The sequence below is a fragment of the Macrobrachium nipponense genome, chromosome 11, assembly GCF_015104395.2.
Source record: "Macrobrachium nipponense isolate FS-2020 chromosome 11, ASM1510439v2, whole genome shotgun sequence".
Lineage (NCBI taxonomy): Eukaryota > Metazoa > Arthropoda > Malacostraca > Decapoda > Palaemonidae > Macrobrachium > Macrobrachium nipponense.
The window spans coordinates 93,297,730-93,322,354 of record NC_061087.1 but is presented as its reverse complement, the minus strand read 5'-3'; the positions used below and the strand labels follow the sequence as shown (position 1 = coordinate 93,322,354).

Genomic DNA, 24,625 nt, shown 5'->3' with positions numbered 1-24,625 from the left:
AAATTGCAAGGAGCTCTTTGCGATTCACCTCGCGCTAAGGAGCTTCGAGCAGATAGTCAGAGACAAGTAATACAGATAAACTCCGACAATACGACCGCTATGGCTTATGTCAAGAAACAAGGAGGAAGTCACTCTCTCGCCCTATATGAACTAGCAAGAGATCTGCTGATTTGGGCAAATCAAAGGAACGTGGTTCTTCTAACGAGGATTTTGTTCAAGGAGAGAGGAACGTGAGAGCGGACAGACTGAGCAGGAGGTTCCAGGTCCTTCCTACAGAATGGACCCTCCACTCGAAAGTCTGTCAGACCCTTTGGTATCTTTGGGGGAAACCGCAGATAGATCTATTCGCCACGTTTCTCTCCAAAAGGATAGATACATTTTGCGCCCTGGTAGAAGATCCCAGGGCTTATGCAATAGATGCCTTTCTCCTGGACTGGTCAGGGCTAGACGTGTACGCTTTTCCCCCATTCAAGATTCTGGGGGAAGTAGTCAGAAAGTTTGTGGCCTCGAAGGGAACCAGAATGACTCTGATAGCCCGCCCCATATTGGCCATCCCGAATTTGGTTCACGAGGTGATGGAGTGGACAGTGGGACTTCCCCAGATCTCTTCCAAACAGGATAGATCTGCTCAAACAACCCACTTCGAGAGGTACCATCAAAATCTACCCGCTTGCTCTGACTGCCTTTCGACTATCGAAACGACTTGTCAGAGTGAGAGGGTTTTCTCGCAAGGCGGCAAGCGCAATTGCTAGAGCCCGCAGATCATCTACTAGGCGAGTGTACCAATCGAAGTGGGAAGTTTTCAGAAACTGGTGCAGGTTGAAGAAGCTGTCCTTGTCCTCTTCCAATACCTCTGTAACCGAAATTGCGGATTTCCTTCTTTTCCTGAGGGAAAAGTCACATCTCTCTGTACCAACAATTAAAGGATACAGAAGTCTGCTTTCGTCAGTCTTTAGAAAGTGGTTTAGATTTGACGAATAATAAAGATTTGCACGATCTCATCCGCTCCTTTGAAAACGTCGAAAGTCAGTAGAACCTAGGGTTCCGAGCTGGAACTTAGTGTTGTTCTGAAATTTCTGTCCTCGGAAAAGTTCGAACCACCTCATACGGCTTCATTTCCGGGATATCACTAGAAAGTGTGTATTTCTGCTATCTCTGGCTACGGCTAAAAGGGTCAGTGAGTTGCACGCCCTTGAGTCACGAGTTGGCTTCAAAGAAGATTCTGCGATTCGTTCATTCCAGACTCTTTTTCTTGCCAAAAACGAGAACCCTTCGAATCCCTGGCCTAGGAGTTTCGAGGTAAAAGGACTTACTAGCCTAGTAGGCAGAGAAATAGAAAGATCACTTTGTCCAGTTAGAGCACTGAAATTCTATCTGGACAGAAAGAAGCGGTTGGGAGGCTCACAACATGGTCTATGGTGCTCGGTGAAAGACCCCAAGAGACCTATGTCTAAAAATGCTTTGGCCTTCTTTGTTAGAAGTGTAATTACCGAGGCTCATAAGAACTGCCCAGATGACACTTTTAATCTATTAAGAGTAAGAGCTCATGAGGTAAAGGCAACCGCGACATCTATTGCGTTCCAAAGAAATATGTCACTTAAAAATATCTTGGATGCAACCTATTGGAGATGCAACTCAGTATTTGCATCTCATTACTTTAAAGATGTGCGAGTGACGTATGAGAAATGTTTTTCTCTAGGTCCGTTTGTGTCAGCACAGACGGTTCTGGGTAAAGGAGAGAGCTCTGATCCTTAAATATGTGTACGTAACCCTCTTGTCGGATGTGTTCTTGTGTTTCCTGTGCATGGGAGTGTCAGATGTCGCACTGGCGGCCTTCACTTCTCTTCATTAGGAAATTGAGTGACAGCTGACTATTAGAGGGGTACAAAATTTTTTGTATGTATGATTATCGAGTTTGTGGTTGTTTGCTAAGAGTTTTGGGATGACTCTTAACAATCTTAGAACTAACACGGGTTAGGATCGGGTGATCGGGATCGGTTGTGTGCTCCTTTAAAGAAGGCGTGTTGTATATAATCGGATTAGCACCCCTTGACAAATGCCAGTTAGGCTCTGCCGAGTAAGTGGATAAGACCCCATCGACAGACCAGCAAGACTCTGGCCACAGATCTATCTCGCTAAGGCTCTTGAGGTGAAGCAGACTGGGCAGTAGCCATGAAGTCTTCCATCTAATAAGGTAGGAACCAAGGTCTATTTATACCTACAACATATGTTGTTTACCTGTCTAGTCAGTAAGTTAGCTGTCTCTTGCCCTCCACCAAAGGGTGTCAATCAGCTATGTATATATCTGACAGGTAAGTTGAATGTATGAAAATGATACTTGTTATGATACAATAAAGTTTCATACATACTTACCTGGCAGATATATACAAAATTGAAGACCCACCAGCCTCCCGCAGGAGACAGGTGGAAGAGAGAATCTGATTAGAAAACGGGAATGGTTCCTAGTCCTGCCACCCAGCAGCAGGGCGGTAGATCACCTGACCTACCTGTAGCGAGTTGCCCGCGAAATTTGAATTTCTGTCGGGGACGACGGAGTCGATAGCTATGTATATATCTGCCAGGTAAGTATGTATGAAACTTTATTGTATCATAACAATATCATTTTTCAAGCGTTTCCTTCAGAGGAAAGAAGAGATTACTGCTTACAGAAAGTGGCAGCCTTCCTAGAGAAAGAACAATGTTCCGCAAGGGAGTGGATGAGTCTTCTGGGGACCCTTTCCTCGTTGGAACAGTTCGTTTCTTTAGGAAGGCTGTACCTAAGACCCCTTCAGTTTTACCTGAGGAAAAAATGGGATCAGAAGTCCCAAGACCTGTCGGACTCCTTCCATCTCACAGAGAGGATAAAGGAGGATCTCCGTTGGTGGTTGGACCCACAAAGACTCAACCAAGGCTTGTCTCTTCGTGTGCCGAGCCCTTGCCCAGTGTTATTTTCAGACGCCTCGGAGTTGGGTTGGGGAGCAACTCTAGGTGCGAGAGAAGTGTCAGGCACCTGGAGAGGAGAACAGGTGTCCTGGCACATCAACAAAAAGGAGTTGGCAGCGGTTCATCTGGCCCTCCTTCACTTCGAGTCTCAGGTCACAGGATCGGTGTTGCAAGTGAACGCCAACAACACCACAGCCCTAGATTACATCAGGAAGCAGGGAGGAACACATTCCTTCTCCCTTTACGAGAAAGCAAAGGAGTTGCTTCTATGGACCAAGGAAAGGAACATCACTCTCCTCACCAGGTTCATCCAAGGAGAAAGGAATGTGAGGGCAGATCTTCTCAGCAGAAGAGACCAAGTCCTTCCCACGGAATGGACTCTACATCCAGAAGTGTGCAACAGACTGTGGAACCTCTGGGGGAGACCAAACCTAGACCTGTTTGCGACCCATTGGAATGCAAGGCTGGAGAACTACTGCTCACCGATTTCAGACCGAAGGGCAGTAGCAGTAGACGGTTTTCTTCTGGACTGGTTGGGAATCGTCGGGTACGCTTTTCCCCCTTTCAAGATCTTAGGAGAAGTAGTGAGAAAGTTTGCTTCAGCGGAAGGAGCAAAAGTAACTCTGATTGCCCCTTTCTGGCCAGCTCAAGATCGGTGCACAGAGGTACTAGAATGGATGGTGGATTTTCCGAGGTCGCTTCCACTCAGGAGCGATCTTCTCAAACAGCCCCACTTCGACAGGTTTCACAAAAACCTCCCCGCTCTCAGTCTGACTGCCTTCAGACTGTCGAAGGACTCGTCAGAGCGAGGGGTTTTTCACGCGAAGCTGCAAAGGCTATTGCAAGAGTCAGGAGACCCTCTACCTTACGTGTCTACCAGTCGAAGTGGGAGGTGTTTCGAAGATGGAGCAGAGCTCAGAAGTTATCCTCTTCCAGTACTTCTGCAGCAGACATAGCCGACTTCCTCCTTTACTTGAGGGAGAAGTGCAAGCTTGCTGTCTCCACCATTAAAGGATATAGGAGTATGCTTTCTTCTGTCTTCAGGCATAGAGGCCTGAATATTTCTGAAGCCAGAGACCTCCATGATCTGATTAGGTCTTTTGAAACTGCTAAGACCAAGACGACTAGACCACCCAGTTGGAACCTGGATGTGGGTCTAAAATATTTAATGACAAACAAGTTCGAGCCTCCGCATACAGCCTCCTTTAGAGACTTAACAAGGAAGTCTTTGTTTCTCTTCGCTCTAGCTTCAGCTAAAAGGATTAGCGAACTACAAGCTTTAGAAGGCAAAGTTGGGTTCAAGAAGGACTCAGCAATTGTTTCCTTCAAACCCCTTTTCCTGGCAAAGAATGAGAACCCTTCAAAACCATGGCCAAGAACTTTCGAAGTTAAGGGACTGTCTTCGATTGCAGGAAAAGAATTAGAGAGGACTTTGTATCCAGTCAGAAGCCTCAAATTCTACCTTGAGAGGAAGAGGCAATTAGGAGGCAATACGGAGAGTCTCTGGTGCTCGGTTAGAGATCCGAAGAGCCATTTCTAAGAATGCTCAAGCGTTCTTCTTCAAGGACTTGATTAAAGAAGCTCATTTTTCCTGTGAGGACGAGCAACTCAAGCTCCTAAGAGTGAAAGCTCATGAGGTGAGAGCCATAGCTACCTCTTTAGCATTTCACAAGAAGTTCTCTCTCCAGACTCTCGTCGAGTCTACCTACTGGAGGTGTAATTCAGTTTTTGCATCTCATTATTTGAGAGACGTACGAGTGACACGAGAAGTGCTTTTCACTGGGAGCATACGTATCTGCGGATTCGTTGCTGGGAGAAGGAGCTGAAGCTAATCCTATTTAGTTTAGTTTAGGTTAGGCATTTTTTAACGGTTTGTTATGTGTTTTGAAGGTTGATTGGAAGAGGGTATTGGAAGGGTACCCCTTTCAAATCGTAGCTCTAACAGTGTTAGTTTGGTTAGGTGGTCGGGATTGGCTGTTTGTGACCCGTGTTGTATTTTTGGTACCTAAAGCTCTGTCATGTAAGAGGGCTAGTCCCCATTGATATAATACAGGTTAAGGCTCTGCCATATAAGTGGGTCAGCTCCCATTGGCACGATCCACTAGAAGGCTCTGTCAAATAAGTGTTCCAGCCCCCATTGACTAGATCCAGAAGGGTTTTTTGGTCGCAGGTTTCATCCTCGCCGAAGCTCTTGAGGCAAGCAGACTCATAGACAGTATCCATGAAGTCTTCTGCCTATTCAGGTAGGAACCAAGGTTGTTTTTTCTTTATAGTACCTACAACATATGTTGTTTTCCTGTTTTTTATTATATATAGTATTTAGCCGTCTCTTACCCTCCACCAAGGGTGCCAATCAGCTAAGTATATATGTAAGTGTTTACATAATAAAAATATGGAATGTTAGTCCATATATATAAAAGACTAAAACTAAAGAGGTCAACCAGATTGCTTGCAGGAATGTGATCAGACTAGAGACACTAAAGATGACGTATACAATAAAAGTAGGCTAAGATAACATGCCGTCACCTGTAGTCATTCATTTGTTTATAAACTCTAGTCCAAGCTCCCTGCTTGAGACAACTACCGCGACCTATAATTCAAACGGCCTACGTGATCTGTAGCGTGTCTCATTTTGATTGTGTGTTCGTATGTAACTATGTCATCTGATTGTATGTTCATATGTTCGAGCTACTATCTGCTTCCTTCATAACTTGTAACAGAGATGGTAGTAGGAGCAGAATAGAGTTAGCTATCGTCATCAGAAGACCTGTATCTCTTTACCTAAGCTTTATCATGTAGAGAGAATAGAATTAGCCATTATCATTGGCAGAAGCGATCAAGCTATCGTCATTAGAAGACTTGTACAATCATACCTGATCTTCACCATGTAAAACTTCAGAAGAATATATATATTTTTATACTTCGTGTTTTCTACAAGAACCTCCTCACCGAATCATCATGAGTTTAACACATCGTCGTCATAAACAAGAAGATAATCCCGACTTCGTAAGTGATCTACAAACCCCAAGACACTCCTTGAATATAGAAGTGCAATACCAACCGACTTAGCGTAAGATTATCGCAAGTCTAACATTACCTCATAGGGCGCCTTATCATACAAGGCAACAGCCCTAAAATATATCTGCTGTGGAAGTTGCATGTACAGAAATGATATTGTTATGATACAATAAAGTTTTGTACATACTTACCCGGCAGATATATACGATTAATGGCCCGCCTAGCCTCCCCTTAGGAGACAGGTGGAAGAGAAAATCTGATTAGAATACGGGAATGGTTCCTATTCCCGCCACCCTGCGGCAGGAGAGGGTTGATCACCTGACCTACCTGTCGCGTGTGCCGCGAGTTTTGAATTCTGTTGGGACGTCGGAGACTATAGCTAAGTATATATCTGCCGTGTAAGTATGTACAAAACTTTATTGTATCATAACAATATCATATTTTGTATATTCTTTTATGTTGTCCAGGCCTGGAAGTTGGCAGGAGGGCTATGTTTTTATTTTTCTCATATGGCTGTCTTTAAGTAAGCAGTCTGTTGAAATGGCAGTTGTTGAACTATACAGGCAGTTCCCGGCATAGACGGGTTCCGTTCTTTAGACACGTCGTAAGCTGGAAAATCGTCATAAATCCTAAGAAAACCTTACTTTTTATGTTTTTAGTGTATTAAAAACTTTGTAAACTGCATTTTTATTGCATTTTTCATAAAGAAAACCTTCAAATATTGATTATTTTGCATTTTTGGTGCCAGCGTCGTAACCCTAGGACATGCATCGTAAACCTGGAAATAATTTCTGATTAATATATGTAATTGAAAAGCATTGTAACCTTGGAACGCCGTAAGCTGAACCCGTCATAAACCGAGGACTGCCTGTAGTTGACTTCTAGTTTGCTTATAATTATGTACTGACCATTGAATGTGCTGCTTTTTTAATAGCTTCCTGGCATTTACTTATACTAATAATAATTTTATTATTGGCATGTCATATATTATATTGCTAGCATGAATATTTTTTTGTCTTCAGCTGTTGGTGTCAATTTACCAGCCCATCTTGTTATCATCAAGAGCACAGCTCAGTATGTGGGTGGTAGTTATCAAGAGTACTCTTGTGCTCAGTTACTCCAGATGACTGGACGTGCTGGTAGGCCGCAGTTTGATAGTGAAGCAACGGCTGTTATCATGACCAAGAAACAGCATAAGGTAAGAGTGAATCTGATTAATAAAGGAAATCATCGTGTGATGCCAAGGGTGTTTGCATGTCTTTCTTAAGCTTTATCTCCCATAAATCTCTGCTCAGCTCCAGCCTCCTTCTCATAATTTTTATCTAAGTAGATGTGGGTCTTCCAACTCTTCAGAGAAAATCTAGATTCATAGTGGAATTACATTTTGATATGTAATATGTATAGTTTGGTGGGAAAAATTATTCAAAGCTCGGAAATATATTTTTGAAATATGAAAATTACCTACAAATTTCATGATTTTGAAAATGATTGACAAATTTCTCAGGGCAGCATTTGTTTGAAAGATTCTGAAAAGGTTATCAGAATATTTGTATTGGATGTTAACATATTTTTTTTCTATAGTCAATATTTTTTATCCCGCAAGTTCGTTTAACCAGTTATTGCAAGGAGACAAATTAATTTAAAAGTTCTTTTTTCCTGAAAGTCCATTTATTTTGGAGGTGTCCTTTTGTGACATTGTTATTGCATGGGACAAAATGAAGTACATATATTAGTGTTGATAAGTTCTCCCTTTTCTAACTGTAGGAAAAGCATAATACTTAGCTTTTATTATATTTTAATTTGGTATAGAACACAGAAGCATGTGCGTTGACACATTCCACATTCACAAATATAAGTACTGTAGCTGAATTCTTGTTGAATTTACGTTTCCAATAGGAGATATATAATTTGTTGTATTTGGTAGGTTTGGGGAATGGGAAAATGCAAAAAATATTAATGTTTTTTGTTAGTGATGTTAATGGAGAGCTCTTTTAAGCACGTGGTTCCACGAAATTCTGTCCAAGAGGCAATCATTTGGATATTGATCTGCGCTACCTCTTTCAAAATCAGAAGGATTCAGACAAGTTTTGAGGACTTCTGATTGCTGTTTGGATATAGGGATCATTTAGGTTAGATGTGCTTCATGTGAAATTCAATTGATGTGCCTGTTTCAAGGGGGTTGATTCATATGATTTGGGGCAGGACTTTTACCTCCTCCTCTGGAAATAGGATGTGCCCCAGGTGGGTGTGTAAGCATCTTCAAACGTGAATTTGGGGACGTAACCTGAGTTCACTTCAACGTAGTATTCGACCTTCATGAGGCGTCCGCTGGGGAGCCAGACATGGTAAGATCCGTCGACGCGGCCGTTGTCAGCTGCCTCTTGTTGTCAGTAGAAGTTGCTGGATTCTTCATCGTTCACTTCTCACTGGAAGTTGTACTGTCAGGAAAGATAAAAGTGGAAAACTGAATTATTATTTTTGCAATATTTTAGCAGATTTTCTTTGGGTCACTGATTTAGAGGTTATTTGACGCTCTTTAGAGATTTGCTATCACCGGCCCTGTAAAAGATTACCATGACTTGTTTTGCATTGTCAGCAGTACTATTGAAATGAAGTCTTAAAAAAATTGTTATAGATTTGAATGTACCAAGCACTAATGGAACAATAAAAATAACTGAAAATCTAAATTGAAGAAAGCTGGCTGTTTTTACTGGTAACTAGCAACTTGCTCTTCAATTTACAAATGTTTCTAAACATTGCTGTGATTTTAATTTTTTTCTTTTAAGACTTATCGTTTGTATACAGTTGCAGTTTTCAGTATTGCTTTTCATAAAATAGATTCACTGTTTGCACTCCTTAAAATGTAGGTTTTCTGTTTTATGTGATTATTTAAGAAATAGATCTTTATCAGTATATAGGTGATTGTCAACTTATTACATCGCATATATTGTGATTCCACACACACACACAAAAACAACAATGTAAATGCTACTTACATTCATGGGCATCATCATTGGTTGTGGTTGTGGCTCTGTTGCTTGTAGTTGCCTTCCACCATTACTGTTACCACCATTGCCATTACTATTACCATTACCATTACCACCATTGGTGCGATAGCCACCATTGGCACCATTTCCATATCTTTTGGCCTGTTGCTGTCCATTCTGCCAACCGTTCTGTGGGTAGGCCAGAACAGTGGTGGCAGCCAGAAGGCAGAGGGAGATCAACAGGTGGCTAGACATCTGAAAAGATGATGATGATGAAGGCTTTGATTTAATTTATAGTAATGTTTCTGGTGTTTTTTCTGGATCTCATTTTTCAGTCAACAAAAGAAAAGCTTGTAGATACTAGTGAAAGGCTGAGGGAGAAGTTAAGTCTTTCCCTCTACTTTTCAGTTTCTGTTCTTGTTATGTATTCTTGAATGCAGTGAGTAAGTGTTCCTTGACGTTTTGTAGATTACTGTACTGTTATAATTGTACTTGGTGTAATGATGGGCAAGTAGTGTACCATTGAAGCTAGGTTTTTGCTTGGTTATTTACTTTGGCAGTGCTATTGCTTTAAATTGGATTATTAGTGTCAGAAATTTCCTTAGTGATAAGGATTATGTATAGGTGGTGGTTTCTGTTGTCTGTGGATGTTTAAAACTCACTAATGAATCTAGATTTAGTATTGTATGAATCAACATGGTAAAACACCCTTTGGACATATATTAATTGTAGAATTTTAAGGAGACATAGGAGACAATTCTGGCAAAATTAACTACATAGATTATAATTAACCACTAAAGAAAAATCGTTTGAATCTAACTTCATAAGTAGGAAAGGAACAAATAGGGTGTAGTAATATCTTGGAAGTTGTGACTAAAAGTTCAGCACGAAGGGAGGACTTGAGTAATTGGGTCAAAAGTTATATATATATATATATATATATATATATATATAGATATATAATATATATATATATAGACTATATATATGTATATATATATATATATATATATATATATATATATATATATATATATATATATATTGTTACGTATGGGCCTGGCCTTGAAAGAGGTTCCATTACATAAATAGGAATAGTTGAGGGAAAAGAGTAAATTACTTGAACTTACCGTAAAAAGGATTTAAAGTGAACATTTACTCTAGAGGAAAAGGTCATCAGAAACTCAGCTAATTACTTTACATCTATTTATTTACGAGAGGCTGCTTAACAGCCTGGAAAAGTAATAAAACTGGTCCACCCGTGGACTAATAATATCTCTCAGGGGTGATAGTTGGCTCAAAATGAAATTCACGTAAAAGCTGGTTTTGAAATCTTGCGGTAATGCAACACTTGCGAGCGAAGAGACTTGGACACGTGACTCAGGGAATCTGGAAAAAGATCCCAGATTAGACAAGATAAAAAGAAAAAGGACTTCTTGCACACGTTACGATTATTCAGTTCTCTAACACTGGGGCAAAGGAACTCTAATGTTTCACTGAGGTATGCACTGAAGACTTCATTTGTCTGGGACGATCACACAAGGGGCAGCATGAGGCAGTGAGGAACAAAGGGATGATTTAGAAGTTTGATTTGTGGAAATTAGGAGGTAAGGAACTGGCAATATGCTGCTTCACAAGACGTACCTGGATGCCATGATCAGTGGATCTTTGTAGAAATGTGGCCTGGCTTTGTCTCAGGTCTGGGGCTCGGGCGCGCCAGTAACGCCGTTAGGCCTAAGTGTGGGAGGCTGGTGGTTGGACATCCGTCCGAGGTCACGACTGCAGCCGACTGAGAAAGATCGCAGGTGTGTTTCATGTGTGTTGGGGGTCAGCTTAACCCCCCCAGGAGCAGGGCAATCCTGGAAACAGAACATACAGCCAGCAGAGGGTTCACAGGAAAAAGAGCTTAAGATATAGGCCTAAGAAGTACCAATCTGCCTACATCCTTCCCTTTGGGATAGGTCCCTAAAGCTGACAAGTCTATTTTCCCCCTTCTAACAGGAACTCCCTGTCTCTGGCTGGCGTGTTTTGGTTTCCCGCCTAAAAATCAGCTGATATTTGGAGGAATATGGCTGCCTTTTTACAAATCAAAATATTTAGCTAAATTCTGGGTAGACGAGGAGGTCAATAAACGTAGCAGCTCCCCTGTTAAGAAGGCATTCACTCCCTTTCGGGCGTGAAGGCCTTGGCTTAAATAAGTTGAGCGTCTCGACTACCCAGTTCTCCTACTCTAACTGAAGTTTTTAGAGCAGCGATACAGCTAACTACAGTGACCTACCTAACTTATAGTTGAGGATGCTAAGTGTACTAACTTATGGGGTTAATGTAGTCTAGCCTAAGTGATAACTACGGATCGCCTGTGACGACAATCTACTCTACCCCTAGATAAGGTTACTTGAAAATTCTTTCTGCTACTACCCTAATGCCCTGGTACTAAATCATTAGCCTAGCCTATTCAATACAGTTAAATGGAGACGCAATCATTCCAGAGTGTGGTACGCACAGCAGCGATGTGTTGACGGAATTGTTAAAATACATGATGTGAGGTAATGATGCGTGAGGATGATGAGTGGTTAGTGGACCAGGATGGAAATGTAATGAGGTAATTATACTTAAATGAGGGTTAGTATTACCAATTCTAGGGGTTAGAGGGTTAGTTTTACTGGCAGAGATCAGGCTGGCTACCTTCTCTGGGTAGGTGCCAGGATCACTCTGCAAATGAATGTGACACTGTACCTCGGGCACAGGTGTCAAGGAGAGCATGTGGCTCTTTTGTTAGTGGGTTAATGACGTCCCTTCCTCTTCTTCTTCTTATTCCTCCAGGACCTGGCTATACCAGTCCTAGGAGGGGACGGAGGCACCGACTCTGGGGTAAGGCCAGAAATGCCGTCAGGAGCAGAGGCAGTGGTAGCCTGAGGGATTGCAGGAGAACACCCTACTTCGGTATCTGCAGCAACCGTCGTAGAGGTGGAACCTACTGCAGGGGAGGCCCTCACTCCGGCTGCTGCGACAACCGTCGTAAGGGGAAAACTCCAGGCTGACTCCTGGTCGGGCAGTTCCTGGTTTTCCAGAGGAGGTATGAAGGTAAGGTCTGCCGGAGGTTCATCCTCGGGCGACAGAGGTAAGGGTGAAGAAGAATGATGGGCTGGAGATTGGCCATGGGCTGCGGTAAGCTCCATGCCTGTTGGAGGATCTCCTGTAGGGGGATCCTTGATTAGGTTAGGCGCCAGCGCTAGCTCAGGGCCAGGCGCAGAGGTCAAGTTCTGTGGTGGCTCTACGTCCAGGCTGGACGGAGCTTGGCACTGCTCAGTGCTGCCAAGTGGCACTGGCAGAGAGTTGAGGTTTACTGGACCTGTGACGGGTACCGGAGGTGCAATACCTCTCAGCAGGCCCTTGGTAATGGGAGACAGAGGGTCCTGTCTCTTTTGGAAGGCTGAGCCTTGTGGAAAATGGGCAATGTCCGCTGCTGGTAGTCTGCTAGGGCACCTAGGCCAATTAGTAGAGTGCCCTATTACATTACAGGTTTTGCAACGGAACTGTGAGTGATCAATCTCCCTCCTTGGTAACGGGGGAGACTGTTGGTGGTTGTACTTCCTGGAGGAAGTAGAATTTCGGTGACTCCTTGCTTTGGAGTGATTGGACATGGGGTTAGGACCCCTAGGATTTTTGAAATGCGAGGGAGACTTCATGTCTTGCCCTAGGAGGAGGTCGTAACCTCCTGGAATGTAGCTTGCAACTGCAAAAGTACATACTTTTGAAAAATGAGGTCTGGTGACCCTCAATTGGACGGTTGGAAGGATCAACTTGATATGGTTGATGCCTTCAATGGTAATTAATTGATGTCTATCGACGTTAACCCTTCGGGGGATTCGGTCTTCCCGTATCAGGGAGATTTGAGCGCCAGAGTCGTCGTAGGCTCTGACGTGGCTTGGCTGATAATGGCTTTGGAGGGATGCGACGGTTATAGGGCCCTTAGCTGGGGGTCCTAGTGAGGAAGAATTGATGACGGCCATTGCAATGGCGGGAATATTGTGGTTAGCGCACCCTCCGTAATTTGCAGACATGTGACCCTTGCGGCCACAGTCCCGGCAGAACTTGTTCCAGAATCTCTTCTGTGGCACTGGGCAGTAAGGCCGAGATGGCCCCACAGGTTGCGAATCTGTGGAGTCACCAAGGCTGGCAGTGTGCTCTGGCACAGGTGAAGAGTCCTCTCTGGCAGGGATTTGATGTGGGGAGGTGAATGAGTCCTCCATTGGATCACCCTTGGAAACAAGTCCGGGTTTAACTGGTGGGCTTACCTCTTCCAAAAGGGAGGAGGTAGGCGGTAAAATGGTAAGAGGCTGACCAGAGATAGCGGGACTGGGAGAGACAGTGGGTGCAGGGCTGGAAGCTGGCAGAGTGGCTTGAGCTAAGATACTCTCCTTACGGGCCTTCTCCCGCTTGATTTCGAGTTCCTTCTCCTTGAGAGCTAGCTCATGCTTTCTCTCTTCTTCACTTGCCTTCCTTTCTGCATCTCTGGCTTTTCTCTGGCTTTCTCTTACTTCCTTTTCTTGCAGGCGCGCGGCATCCTGCTGCGCCTTCATCCACTGGTCAAGTGCTGGTCCAGTGTAACCGGCCTCCTTGCCCAGAGTTATGAGGATTCGGAGCTTCTCTAGCTCTATGGCAAAGAAGTCGCGGGAAGCAGGGGAAGACATTTCCCTTAGGCTGCAGTAGAGGCTTGGATGAAAATGAAAATAATGGCCAGGAAGGGTACTGAATGGAATGGGAGTGCCTACTGTGTAAAGTGGCACTCAATTGGAAATGTGTTCTGCGACGTGGTAGAGAAAAAGTCTGAAAAGACTGCGTGCTCTGTGGCACTTGGGAAGTGTCCCGTAAGTTGGTGGCACTTCTGGAATGGCACCTTCTGATGAGGCGGAAAATCAAATGGAGTGTGCGGTGTGCGTCACACTTAAGGGCGTTCCTCACTCGGGAGACGCTGGAATGGGCGACCTGTAGGTCCAATACAGGTGCACGGCACTTGTGGAGGTGTTCCTTGGTTGTGTGATCCGGGATAGCGGATACACTAATGTAATGGGCATTCCGTAGGACGGACACGCAGGTATAGGGCTAACTGTACGTCTGTACAGGTGCACGGCACTTCAGGAGGCGTTCCTTGGTTGAGTGATCCGGGATAGCAGATACACTGATGAATGGGCGTTCCGTAGGACGGACACGCAGGTAAATAGCTACCTGTACGTCGTGTACAGTTGCACGGCGCTTCAGGAGGCGTTCCTTTTGGACAGCACTAGTAGTGCTGGTATTGCGGCACTTAGGGAGGCGTTCTCTTGGAGTGTTCCGAAGGATCACTGACCCTTGTACACGGACACACTAATTAATTGGGCGTTCCGTAAGGACGGACACGTAGGTTTGACAGCACTTAGGGCTGGTATTGCAGCACTTTTGGGAGGCGTTCCCTTTATGGAGCACTGGTAGCGTGCTGGTGTGTCCCGTCGGACGACACTAAATGCAGTATACTCAAGTATACTGAAATGAAATGGCACTGCTCGTGGCAGAGGGTAATGGTGGAGGAGAGAAAGTAAAAGGTGGGAGTACTGCAGCAGCCAGTCGATGGACAGTGTCACGAATTAGTGGCACTGTAAAATGGTAAGACCTGACGTGCACGGGTGGTGTCTAGTCCTAGACTGGTAACGACTTCCTTGATAGAAGTAATTAAGGTTGCGGTGGCACACTGTGCGGTTTGTGCTTGCGGTATACGCAAGTCTTTTGTGATAAAAAAAATGAAAAGACCACTCGGGCAACGATAGGTAATGGTAATATGAAAATGCTCAGTCCTTTGCTGAAGTACTTGATAAATGAAATAAATGCTTGCAAAACTGCAAGGGACACAGGCGTGTACGTGTCACGCTCAGTGTAAATGAAAGACACAAGAGACTAAAATAATGTTAATGTATGGGTAATGGTACTGGACGTAGTACTCTTGGCTTCGTGAATAATAGGTTCTCTCTCTCTCTCTCTCTCTCTCTGAGAGGGTGAAAATGATATATGATGAACTCCCTTGTATGTAATTTAACTAATACTTTTAGTTTTAATATGACGCACTTGCGTTAAATTATCTACTTAAGTTAACGTTTAATGAAAGAATTGCTTTGGAATACATTTTATGAAAATGATAACGCGCTCGCGGTGAACGATGTTTACGTTAATGGTAGCGGCTTGCGCTTATATGAAATGATTTGCGTTTCAATATGAATTTCACAAAGACGCGTTTTACGTTAACAATTCTTGTAATTTACTCTACTTTTAAGACTTACGTTAACTTTATGTAAGGATACTAGCTCCCTGTGACAAGTGAAAATGACGGTAAGGATTTTAAGATGAAATGTTAGCAAACATTTGTAAATGGAAAAGGTTACGTTCAGTACGAAGTGAAATGGAACTTTCGCTCAGCAAGCGAGTGTGCGATACGACGTGAAACGCAGTGAGCGAACAGAGGACAGCTGATTTCTGTAAAAGTGAAAACGATTTACAACACAAAATTTTAATTTCTTATTCAAGATGAATTACGTTAATTTCTCTGGCAGAACGATCGATGCTAGTATGAAGATTGATATTATTTAATTTAAAACATCAAGACTTAGGTTACTTTGCTTAAATAATCGAGATAATTCTTAAAGGGATAAAAAACATGGCTGCGTTGTGCGAGACTGAAGGTTGGCTTGCAGGCCTGAGAGTGCGCATGCGTCCAGCTGACGAGAGCTGGCTGGCTAAGCGGTTACCAACACTTGGAATGAAAACTAAGTTAAAATGAATTCCCCTAACATATCACAGACAAAAGAATTGTACACTTCTTTTGCCGTAACTATTAGTAGAACACTCCTAACTAGCTAGGCTTTCTAACACAACAATAAACCCTGGCAAAGCACTTCCTAGTTTGATCTAGTACTTTCTGGCATCTATCTAACACGTGCTCGTGTCTCGTCAGGCGAGGACAGTACAAAATAACAAGAGAATTCGCGGGGCAAATTGTTTGCTTGCCGCTAAAATTAAGCTCTGGTGCTTTCACCGTTATAATAATAATATTTCTACTTAACACTTTTAAACACTTCTAAAATAAATACTTAAACGTACCTTAAGCTAACATTGGTTATAACATAATCATTTTATATGAATGGTATACCTTACCGTGAGTCAGTGTGTGTCTTCCGCTGCAAGTGTGCTTTGATTTGCGCTTTGTAAAATCATTTACACTTTACTTTTTACAAGGGATAACGCGATTTGCTAGCTTTTTAAGCAAGCTAGATTGGTTCGAATCTTCGGCGAGGTCGACATTGTTTCATATGGGCCTGGCCTTGAAAGAGGTTTCAATACGTAAACAGGAATAGTTGAGGGAAAAAAAAGAGTAAATTTTTTGAACTTACCGTAAAAAGGATTTAAAGTGAACATTTACTCTAGAGGAAAAGGTCGCCAGAAACTCAGCTAATTACTTTACATCTATTTATTTACAAGAGGCTGCTTAACAGCCTGGAAAAGTAATAAAACTGGTCCACCCGTGGACTAATAATATCTCTCAGGGATGATAGTTGGCTCAAAATGAAATTCACGTAAAAGCTGGTTTCGAAATCTTGCGGTAATGCAACACTTGAGAGCGAAGAGACTTGGACACGTGACTCAGGGAATCTGGAAAAAGATCCCAGATTAGACAAGATAAAAAGAAAAAGGACTTCTTGCACACGTTACGATTATTCAGTTCTCTAACACTGGGGCAAAGGAACTCTAATATTTCACTGAGGTATGCACTGAAGACTTCATTTGTCTGGGACGATCACACAAGGGGAAGCATGCGGCCATGAGGCAGTGAGGAACAAAGGGATGATTTAGAAGTTTGATTTGTGGAAATTAGGAGGTAAGGAACTGGCAATATGCTGCTTCACAAGACGTACCTGGATGCCATGATCAGTGGATCTTTGTAGAAATGCGGCCTGGCTTTGTCTCAGGTCTGGGGCTCGGGCGCGCCAGTAACACCGTTAGGCCTAAGTGTGGGAGGCTGGTGGTTGGACATCCATCCGAGGTCACGACTGCAGCCGACTGAGAAAGATCGCAGGTGTGTTTCATGTGTGTTGGGGGTCAGCTTAACCCCCCCAGGAGCATGGCAATCCTGGAAACAGAACATACAGCCAGCAGAGGGTTCACAGGAAAAAGAGCTTAAGATATAGGCCTAAGAAGTACCAGTCTGCCTACATCCTTCCCGGGGATAGGTCCCTAAAGCTGACAAGGTTATTTCCCCTTCTAACAGGAACTCCTGTCTCTGGATGGTGGTGTGTTTTGGTTTCCCGCCTAAAAATCAGCTGATTTTTGGAGGAATATGGCTGCCTTTTTACAAATCAAAATATTTAGCTAAATTCTGGGTAGACGAGGAGGTCAATAAACATAGAAATATATATATATATATATATATATATATATATATATATGTGTTATATATATGTACAGTGGTCCACATATTCGCGGAAGATGCGTACCAGACACCCAACCCCCCCCTCCCCCGTGAATAGTTAGAATCCGCGAATGTTTGGAAACCTCCCCTCTAAAAGTGCTCATAAACTCCTATCCTGAACATGCAAACACCAAAGTATCCTAAAAAGACCATCCTTCATCAAATATACATAAAGTATCCTATTATGGTTCATATTAATCTTTGAAATATTTATTAATACTGGTTTTAAAGTAAATCTTTACTATTTTTATGGTTATACATAAATACATGCTACTGCATGACTTAGTTACGTATGTGAAAATAATTCAGTCCCCCCATAAGTATTCAGTCATGCACGTTTTCTTTCATACTATTACTAGTTGAGACATCCATTTTCTTTTTACAAAGGAAGCAATTGTATGTGAAATCACAAATACCAAATGTCTACTTAAAGTATTATCCTACATCAAATATACCATTGAATTGGTATTATTAAAATAATTTTAAAGTCATCTTAAACATTTTACCATTAGAAATATATAAACAGCCAATAGCAGAGAGAGAGAGAGAGAGAGAGAGAGAGAGAGAGAGAGAGAGAGAGAGAGAGAGAGAGAGAGAGAGAGAAACTCCTTACGGTTTCAATAGATTGAAATGAACGTCTGTGGGCAATTTTTTTCCTCCAATACCAAATACATACATTTCTCCAGAGAAGAGAGAAAGAGAGGACTGTGCAATTATGTTTGTCTGTCTATCAATTCTTTTGCTGAGAGCGAGAGATAAAAGGTAGAAATAGAAACACCAAATGTATGACAAGTATCTTGTGGAGAGAGAGAGAGAGAGAGAGAGAGAGAGAGAGAGAGAGAGAGAGAGAGAGAGAGAGAGAGAGAGAGATTGTCCTTACAGTATTTAAAAGAGAGAAATGGAATGATTATTGTATTTAAAATACTCAGATATGAATTTTGTACTTACAGTTAATAGTATTATTATTGGAAAATATTAATGATAAACTTATTACATACATGTCCATGAAAATGATCTCATCTCAGTAAAAGAGAGAGGAGAGAGAGAGAGCGAGAGAGAGAGAGGAAGAGAGAGAGAGAGAGAGATTACATAAAACCATTAAATTCGTTGACCATTGTATGGCATTGCTTTACTTTCCCAGCGTCGGAGCGTCACTGGAGGTTCTTATGAGGTAGGGAAATTGATACAGAAAAAGACGAAGGGAAGAATTTTCATTTGAAATTAGTTATCGTATTATTACTACTTCTATTATTATTATTATTATTATTATTATTTGAAAATAAAACAAACACGTGCATTTACCATAAAAATTCTCTCATCTCAGTAAGAAAGAGGAGTTATACTTACAAGTGAAATGGAAAGGTAACTTTCATCTCTGTAAAATACTACCATTATGAATTTTGTAATTACAGTTTTATTATTATTATTATTATTAAATAACTGAAATTATCAATAAACATTTTACATACTAGTACCATAAAAAATCTTTCATCTCGGTAAGAGAGAGAGTGAGTGAGTGAGTGTTTATCTCTCTGTTCTCTCAAAAAATACTTATAACACTTCCAGCGAAAGAGAGGGAGGGAGTTACCACTATGACACATTATTATTTTGTGTGGCAAAAGAGAGAGAGAGAGAGAGAGTTAGCCTTAATTAACCCTTAAACGCCGAATGGACGTATTAAACGTCGAGTCAAAATCTCCCCCGATTTCCGAATGGACGTACCATACGTCGGCTCAAAAAAGTTTTTTAAAAATTCGCGGAAAAATACTTATAGGCCTACCAGCCAAAAACTTTTGAATCACGCGCCTTGGGGGATGCTGGGAGTTAACCGGATCAGGCGTTGTTTTTTTTGTTACAATCGTTTTTACGCAGCGCCGCGCAAGCGCGAATTTCTTTCTTATCGCACTAAAAAAGTATCAGGACACATCTCAAAAAATTATTTCGTCACTTTGACATAATTTTTGCACCATTTTAAATTATCCGTTACATGAAGTATTATATATGAAAATGTGCGCAATTTCATGCACAATACAACAAAAAAATAGTCATGATTGTAACTTTTATCAATTTTGAAATATTTCCATATAAATAACGATAAATGCCAAAATTTCAACCTTCGGTCAATTTTGACTCTACCGAAATGGTCAAAAAACGCAATTGTAAGCTAAAACGCTTATATTGTAGTAATATTCAACTATTTACCTTAATTTAGCAACAAATTGGAAGTCTCTAGCACAATATTTCGATTTATGGTGAATTTATGAAAAATATTAAATTTTCCTTACGTCCGCGCGGTAAAAACTCTTTCCGAAAAAAATCATACATGCGATTGTGGTAATGTTTGCACCATTTTAAAATTAGCCGTTACATAAAATAAAGTATATGGAAATGTGCGCAATTTCATGCACAATACAACTAAAAACAACCCATGGTTGCAGCTTTTATCAGTTTTGAAATATTTTCATATAAAAAATGATAAGTGACAAATTTTCAACCTTCGGTCAATTTTGACTCTACCGAAATGGTCGAAAAACGCAATTGTAAGCTAAAACTCTTATATTATAGTAATATTCAATCATTTACCTTCATTTTGTAACAAATTGGAAGTCTCTAGCACAATATTTCGATTTATGGTGAATTTATGAAAAATATTAAATTTTCCTTACGTCCGAGCGTTACTCTTCCGAAAAAATGTTACGTGCGATTGTGGTAATGTTTGCACCATTTTAAATTAGCCGTTACATAAAGTTTTATATATGAAAATGTGCGCAATTTCATGTAAAATACAACGAAACATAATTGAAGTTTGTAGCTTTTCTCATTTTCAAAATATTTGCATATAAATCACGATAAATAGAAAAAAAAAAAACCACGTTCGGTCAACTTTGACCTCTAACGAAAAAATGGTCGGAAAAAAAAAAAAAACGCAATTGTAAGCTAAATCTCTTATATTTTAGTAATATTCAATCATTTCCCTTCATTTTGCAACAAATTGGAAGTCTCTAGCACAATATTTCGATTTATGGTGAATTTATGACTTTCCTTCCCTCCGGCGCGGATTCTCCGCCATAAATCTCCGAATTGCGTACATCGAATTCTCGGAAAATTTATTGCTCCGTTTCATATTAGGCATTTCATAGAGTTTTATATATGAAAATGTGCGCAATTTCATGTAAAATAAAATGAAAGATATTTGAAGGTTGTAGCTTTTCTCATTTTCGAAATATTTGCATATAAATCACGATAAATAGAAAAAAAACCACGTTCGGTCAACTTTGACTCTACCAAAATGGTCGAAAAACGCAATTGTAAGCTAAAACTCTTACAGTATCGTAATATTCAATCATTTTTATTCATTTTGAAACAAATTGGAAGTCTCTAGAACAATATTGAGATTTACGGTGAATTTAAAAAAAAAATATTATTTTACGTTCGCATGTTACGAATTCGTACATCGTTTTGTGATAATATTTTTCCGGTGTTGCTTTTATTGTTTTACAATGTATTATATATCAAAATGATTGCAATGTAGTGTAAAATACAACGAAAAAAAAAGAAACTCGTTAGCTTTTACCGTTTTTTGCACAGCGTGACTTTAATACAATTATGTATGAATATTTTTTTTCGCTACCATATATCGCATTATTTACATATGATAATGATATTATTTTTTATTTCTGATGATTGCATACTATACTTCAGGCAATGAAAAAAAAAGGAGCCAAAAATGAACTCTTAATCTTCAAAACAAAGCGCGCTGTGATTTTTTGAAAAAAACTTATTTTCCGATTCCGCGCCTCACAGTCAAAACCAGCTCCGGAATTCGGGGGAGTTTTTTATTTTTACCGCTTCGTCGCGGTCGGTTCGGCGTTAAAAGGGTTTAAAAGTGACATGGATAGATTTAGTAATTTGTTTTTTTTTTAATTTTCTTTTTTAAAATACTATCACATAATATGAATTTTGTAATTACAATTATTATCATTATTATTATTTGAAAGTATTAAAAACATATAGTACAAGTACTATAAAAAAAATCTCAAGTCTCAGTAAATGAGAGAGAGAGAGAGGAGAGAAGGAGGAGAAGGAGGAGAGGAGAGAGAGAGAGATGGAGAGATTGAGCGAGAGAGACGATGGCGGGGGGATTTCATGAGCACTTGATAGGCAAAAGCACAACAGCTCCTTCCCCCCTCCTGTCACTTAACTTGATACGTATGACAGTTTTAGTACCTGGAGTTACAGAAAGAATACTGGGATTTCCTTCATTCTTCCATAATTTTTAAAATTTATAAGCTAAAATCCTTACTAATTCACTATGGTATTTTCTTTAATGAATTGATATTGCTGTATAAATTAATATTAATATTTGAAAATAGTAAATCATTTATTTATCATATAAAAAAACACATCTTTGTAGTAGAGAGAGAGAGAGAATTATTATTTTTATTATGTGATATCATTTAAACTTATTAAACTTACTAATACAGTACTAATCAAAATTAATATTTGAAAATTAGTAAATCATTTTGTATCATAAAAATGTATTTAGTGTTGAAAATAAACATCAAAATACACTAATTAGTGATTATTTTCGTCGGAAAGGAAAATTTCCGCTAATGGGTTGAGTCCGTCCGACGAAGAATTTGCTAGATAGGTTCCAAAGAAAAAAAAATCCGCGAGTGTGTGAGTCTGCGAATCCGGAGAACGTGAATACGGGGGACCACTGTATATAAAATATATATACATATATGTAACTATATATATATATATATATATATATACAGGTAGTGCTCGAGTTACGATAATTCGTTTTACGATAATCCGATGTTACGATGGGGTTAGCAATTAATACTAAAAAAAAAAAAAAAAAAAAAAAAAAAAAAAAAAAAAAGTTGAAAATGCGTATTTTTAAATTTCGCGACACAGCGAGCGCTGGCAGCAGCGTACTACGCTGTACGATATGTTGGCCGAGAGCGAGAGGCTGGCGTAGGTACAGCGGCAATGAGTTCGACCTCACTTGTGCTCATTTTGAACCAAGAAACATTAGGTCGGTGTTCGTTTGTGATTTGAGAGTTTTTTTAAGTACCGAAAATTAAAACAAAAAAACTATGTCTGCCAAACAACCAAATAGGTGTCCTGCTGGTAGTGCAAAAAAGAAGAGCAATCCATCACGTTTGGAGGAGGAAACTGAAAATAACTAAACCCAAAGCCCGTTGAAGCGGGAAAGGCAGTCATGGTTATCGCACGTGACGAACGTTTATCGCAATCGACGGTATCCACCATCCTCAAGGACAAGAAACGCGTAATGGATGCTGTTAAAGGCATCTGCTTCAGTTCATTCAACGGTTATATCAAAGAAGAGGATAGGGCCTTTGGAAGAAATGGAGCAATTACTGGTCACGTGGATGGAGGATCAAATACAAAAGCGTATGCCGCTCACCTCTTAACCATTCAGACAAAGGCGCGCATGCTTTTTGAAGAGCTGAAGAAAGAATTATGATGATAACCACAACAAAAGTTTTGCAGCAAAGTGCTGGATGGTTTCGTCGTTTCAAGAACCGCCATAATTTTCACAGTGTGAAAATTTAGCGGGTGAAGCAGCAAGCGCTGATACCGACGGGGGCCGCTAAATTTAAGGATGTTTAAACGAGATCGTGTTAATGAAGGCTACTTGCCAGAGCAAATCTTTAATGTTGACGAACCGGACTTTATTGGAAACGTATGCCACAACGGTCCTACATCCACAAAGAAGCAACGGTGATGCCCGGGTTTAAGGCATACAAGGATCGATTGACTCTTTGCTTGGGGGAAATGTGGCGGGTATATAAACTTAAGCCCTTTATGATTTATCACTCAGAAAATCCAAGGGCTTTAAAAAACATCGACAAGCAGACCACTTCCTGTGCATTACCGTCATAATAAAAAAGCTTGGATGACTGAATATTGTTCGAGGACTGGTTCGTTCATTGCTTCATTCCGGAAGTGAAAGATTATTGTAGAAAAAAATAACATCCCCTTCAAAATTCTTCTGATTCTCGACAATGCTCCTGGCCACCCTCAGCACATCGGAGATAGTATTAACGAGAATGTAAAAGTTGTGTTTTCTGCCACCAAACACAACTTCTCTCATACACCCATGGATCAGGGTGCTGTGGCTACGTTAAAGGCGTATTATCTTCGGAACACGTTTGGGCAGGCTGTTCAGGCTACGGATAACGAGGAGAAAGATCTCAGAACTTTCTGGAAAGAATTTAGTGTTCTTAACTCCATTATGAACATTGGAAGGGCGTGGAAGGAGGTAAAGAAAGAGTGTATGAATGGGGTCTGGAAAAATCTGCTGAAAGTGTATGTGAACTCGTTTAAAGGTTTCGATCAGAATGAAGAAGAAGTGGAAATCAATAAAAAGATCTTGATACTTGGGAAAGTTTAGATTTAGAAATTGACGAGGAAGATATCCAAGAACTTATAGATGTGCAAGATGTAGAGCTAACGGCAGAGGATTTTAATTGCACTTGCAGAAGAGAAAAAAAAAGCAGAAGAGGAAGAAGAAATAAAAGAGCCGGAGTGAACGTTTACGACTAAAAAACTGGCAGAGGCGTTTGCTTAATTGATCAAGGACTGAAACTTTTAAGTGAAATGGATGGGGACGAGGAACGGTTGCCAAAGTTCAGAGGGCTCATCAAGACAATGTTGCATGTTACCGATTAATTTATGAAGAACGAAAAAAAAACGCACTGTGCAACCTACAAATAATGGATTTTTCTTCAAGAGAAACACTCCAGTGCATTCCGTTCACCCCCAGCCCTACCCCCTCACTTGAGACTCGATCCTGTACGTCTCGGAACAGTTGTTTCCTCGAGACACCTGAACTTACAGAAGAAGAAATTTTATCTGAGGAAGAGCGAATTGATGATCCTGCTGCTTTATCATCATCCTCTCTTCCGATCTTTAGTTATAGTAGCCATGAACAGCCTGACACCGATCACGTATGCCGACAACGGACCGATCTTGGTGAGTACCCTTTACGCTACAGTCTGATCCTTGTTCTTATTATTAAGTTTCTTTTTAATATTAATTATCATAAGTCAATCTGCATTGAAACACCCGAACTAGCTGATATTAATAATTACTATACCTTATATGTATAGGTATACTGTGTAGTGTAGGCTAATCTTCCTATATGTGT

General features: G+C 40.8%; 1 protein-coding gene across 1 annotated transcript in view; it reads left to right on the top strand.

The window, feature by feature from the left end:
* The window catches only part of LOC135209406 (probable ATP-dependent DNA helicase HFM1), a 285,878-nt gene that overhangs the window by 37,220 nt on the left and 224,033 nt on the right, over positions 1-24,625 (top strand). Inside the window, exon 5 of the mRNA XM_064242100.1 lies at positions 6,984-7,159. Within this exon, the coding sequence (XP_064098170.1) occupies positions 6,984-7,159 (176 nt within the window). The remainder of the gene's footprint in view (positions 1-6,983; positions 7,160-24,625) is intronic.